Source organism: Triticum urartu, chromosome 4 (genome assembly GCF_003073215.2).
Source record: "Triticum urartu cultivar G1812 chromosome 4, Tu2.1, whole genome shotgun sequence".
Classification (NCBI taxonomy): domain Eukaryota; kingdom Viridiplantae; phylum Streptophyta; class Magnoliopsida; order Poales; family Poaceae; genus Triticum; species Triticum urartu.
This window is the reverse complement of record NC_053025.1, coordinates 555,648,377-555,651,693: the sequence shown is the minus strand read 5'-3', so window position 1 is coordinate 555,651,693 and position 3,317 is coordinate 555,648,377. Positions and strand designations below refer to the sequence as shown.

The window sequence follows — 3,317 nt, the reverse complement described above, 5'->3', positions numbered from 1 at the left end:
CACTGGCACCAACACATGAGATTGAAAAGCAAAGCCAGATGGCCATAGCACAGGATTCGTCGGTTATGGAGATTGCTAGCACGATTGCCAGCATGTACGATGATCTAACGACCATTCTTGTAACACATTATGCTGAGATCCGGCCATCTCCTGAGTTCATCTTGTTTGGATCAACTACAGAAGGCGCACCTTTGAAGATCGACCTTCCTAAATGCAATTTCGACAGAGACCCATGGGTTGTTGGTACAGTAACCGCCCCACCACCCGAGAACGCTCTCAGAGCTATAAGAGACTGGATGGCAGCAACTTCTACCTTAAATCTTCAGAGGCAAGCATAACCACTCAGCAAACATACACTGATGGGTCTCTAAATTTTCAGAGGCAAGCACTAACCTTTTCCATTCATCTTTTGTGATTAACAGGCCATGGGTTGTACACCCCAAACCTTGTTTCATCTCAATGGATGGCTTAGATATTCAGCAACAGCTTGTGGCACACGAGAAAATGTCCCATGAAATTTGTACTTCCATCTTCTGCAGACTTGCCCAACTTGACATGTGCTTCTCAAAAGACACTCCTGGGATGATATGGAGGAAATACATCGAGCCCGATTATGCGGTGAGTGACACCATCATACCAAGCCCCAATTTTAAAATTATGGCACATTTTTGCTGACCGCAAACCTTTTCCGAATGTGCAGACAATTGTTCTGTCCAATGCCGACCCACTGACCGTGCACTCCATTAGGGCTAGCTTCCAGGAGGGAACCGCCTCTTGCAACCCAACATCATGCCGCATGGTAATCCGACATCATTCAAACACTTTCCTTTTTTGTGCAACCTTACATCCCCATTGAAATCACTTTTTTCCATGTCCATTTGTTAGTGGTTTATTCCAGCTATTCTCCTAGATGGCTGGGTGGTTTATGCATTTGACATGCTGCGCAACCGAATCGTCGTTTATGATCCTGCTGTTGGCCCATTCGGATACAGTAATCGCCGAGTCAGCATGCATGAATTTGTGAGCAACAAACTTCATGCTGCTCTGTTTAACTGCCTCTACAGTTTTTTCAGTCCATGGCATTGTGAATCAACTCACTGGACACGTACATTTCCAATCATAATGAGAGAACAATTTCACAAGTAAGCCCCCCTGATCCACCACTGCCTATACATGAACAGCCATTATCCTTGTCAAGTAATTCTCACTTCTTGGATTTCATTCTTTAATTCGATATGCAGGGACGAAGCCGGATTGTGTGCCACTTTTTTTTGCAAGGAACTATGACGGTGACAAGTTGCAAATCCCACTCACCAAAGTAAGCTCTTCAGATTGAATGAAACACCAAGTCCCTGAGGATGATTTAATTATTCAAAAACACTAATGTCTCATCGACTATCTTATCTCGTAGGAAACACTCGTATCGCACATCAAACTCATGTTGTACGAGCTGATGAGGACGCAAGGAAACCAAACAAAAGATGCCAGCGACTCGCTCAAAGCAATTAAAGGGTCGTTTGTCGTTCTATAGGCAAACATTGTTGTTTTAAGGAAGAGGTAGCCATTTATGTGACAACTTGACTAGATATGGCATTTGTGTGTCTGGCATCTTCCCATTTTAATCCCATGTTGTAATGAAGCTTATCAGAGCTAAATGCAAACAAGTTATGACAAACTAGTTTTCATCTGATGCAGTTACAGGATAGACATGGGGATACATGTATGGACACCAACGTTAGATATGTTCCAAACTGGGCTACCAAATAATTTCCTACACAAATAAACTATTCCACACCAGTGCCACAACCAACACAAATAGGGCCACATTTTTCCAGTAGCCACACCTTGCGGTCACAGGCAGTCGAGCTACTGGAGCTGGATGATTCTCTACCTGGACAACCTGCCTCTCTTGCACAGCCATCGCTCCCCTGCATAGTTCAGAATTCATCATCTCCAGCAGGCGAACCTTGTCTCGCAGATCAATCAGCAGTTGCTTCAGGAAGCAATCTTCAATGGGATCGTCGTGCCACTCATAGAAGTTGCACCCTCCCATCTGAGCCCAAACCATAGCACATCATATCAACTAGAAAGCTCACGCTAAAACACAGCAGAAACAGGTTGGTTGTAAGATTGACTTACCCTTGACATGGCACATGTTTTGTACCTTCTTCCAGGGTTCTCGTCACTCCAGGAGATCCACATGGTTGCTTTTGGCTTGTGCTTGCATTCACAAGGCGTTGGTGGTTCGTAGTCCATAGGCCCGACCCTGTACCTCACCGGGGACCTGTTTTGCCCATGGAAGCCAGGCCTGGAGGAAGAAGCAGATCTAGAGCTTGAAGAAATGGAATAAGACATTGCCGTTGGATGTGTGTGTGGGAGGATGGTGGTGCTGGGTGCCTGGCATGGTCATTATATAGCCAGCGGCTCCCTCCCAATGGTCCGATTCTTTCAAATATTGTGGCTGGTGCTGCTCGCGGCACCCATTTGACTGTGGCGTACATGTGGAGCCGCAGAGATACATGTCTCCTAGTCAACTAGGTACGCACACTAGTTTGTTAGGTACCAATCCAGTCGCACAGTTCACCCAACTATGCTGCCATTTGACAAATCAACCCCGTAGTCTGTATCTTAAGAGGACCAAATTCAGGTCAACACAAACAACACACAATCTTGCAAATTGTCACGCTGTCACGCAGAGCAGCACACGCCATAGATGATTACAACTAAATAGGTTCAACCAACCACCCATCTGCCACATCCAGCACGTGGCATTGACAGGCAGAACCAGCAACAAGCCAGTTACAAAATGATACATGGTTAAGTTCTACATTTAAGAACAAACGTCGCTCGTCCATCAGTGCCAGCAGAAATCCAAAAGCTTGACACCATGGCATGGCGACTGGATCCTACTCCTCCTCCTCCACCTGTTCCATGAATCCTGGGTGAGGAGCAGTGTTGCCGTGGCAGGCAATTGTCTCATACAGCATCCTCCGGCGCCACCCGGGGAGGCCAACCTTTTGTTTGTTCATGCAAATAAAGAAGGAATCATCATAATGCTGTCGATAACTCATGTAGTTGCGATAACTAGTTACACGGAACGGGAGCAAACTTACAACTGGGACAGCTTGCTCCAGTTCGTGACCGTTGTAGTTGTCAGCATAATAAGCAAGGTAGCCAGGAGATTGACCGCTTAAACATTTAGTTTGCCAAACACGTTTTTAGCACATGATGTAACCAGGGCGTGATCAGCTAGAACGAACGGCATTTCACGACGGAAATATGTACCTGCCGCATGCCACATGGCTGTCCTGTTTGTA

The 3,317-nt window shown here is 46.0% G+C and overlaps 2 protein-coding genes across 2 annotated transcripts; one reads left to right on the top strand and one right to left on the bottom strand.

Moving 5' to 3' along the window:
• Nucleotides 1-427: 427 nt before the first annotated feature.
• LOC125554127 lies at nt 428-1,675 on the top strand. Its single transcript, XM_048717732.1, has 5 exons — nt 428-618; nt 701-799; nt 886-1,142; nt 1,242-1,318; nt 1,412-1,675. The coding sequence occupies exons 1-4, from the start codon at nt 460-462 to the stop codon at nt 1,285-1,287; spliced, it is 561 nt and encodes a 186-aa protein (XP_048573689.1). The 5' UTR covers nt 428-459; the 3' UTR covers nt 1,288-1,318; nt 1,412-1,675.
• A 96-nt stretch (nt 1,676-1,771) lies between these two features.
• Nucleotides 1,772-2,365, bottom strand: LOC125554128. Its single transcript, XM_048717733.1, has 2 exons — nt 2,140-2,365; nt 1,772-2,053 (listed from the first exon to the last, which is right to left on the bottom strand). The coding sequence occupies exons 1-2, from the start codon at nt 2,353-2,355 to the stop codon at nt 1,772-1,774; spliced, it is 498 nt and encodes a 165-aa protein (XP_048573690.1). The 5' UTR covers nt 2,356-2,365.
• Between the last annotated feature and the right edge of the window lie 952 nt (nt 2,366-3,317).

Bases quoted from the DNA above. Each gene is read 5' to 3' on its own strand.
- LOC125554128 (XM_048717733.1), bottom strand. From the start codon at position 2,355: ATGTCTTATTCCATTTCTTCAAGCTCTAGATCTGCTTCTTCCTCCAGG. The intron at 2,054-2,139 runs GTAAGTCAATCT...GTTTGGGCTCAG, and splicing joins AAACATGTGCCATGTCAAGG to ATGGGAGGGTGCAACTTCTA.
- LOC125554127 (XM_048717732.1), top strand. From the start codon at position 460: ATGGATGGCTTAGATATTCAGCAACAGCTTGTGGCACACGAGAAAATG. The intron at 619-700 runs GTGAGTGACACC...CCGAATGTGCAG, and splicing joins ACATCGAGCCCGATTATGCG to ACAATTGTTCTGTCCAATGC. The intron at 1,143-1,241 runs GTAAGCCCCCCT...TTCGATATGCAG, and splicing joins ATGAGAGAACAATTTCACAA to GGACGAAGCCGGATTGTGTG.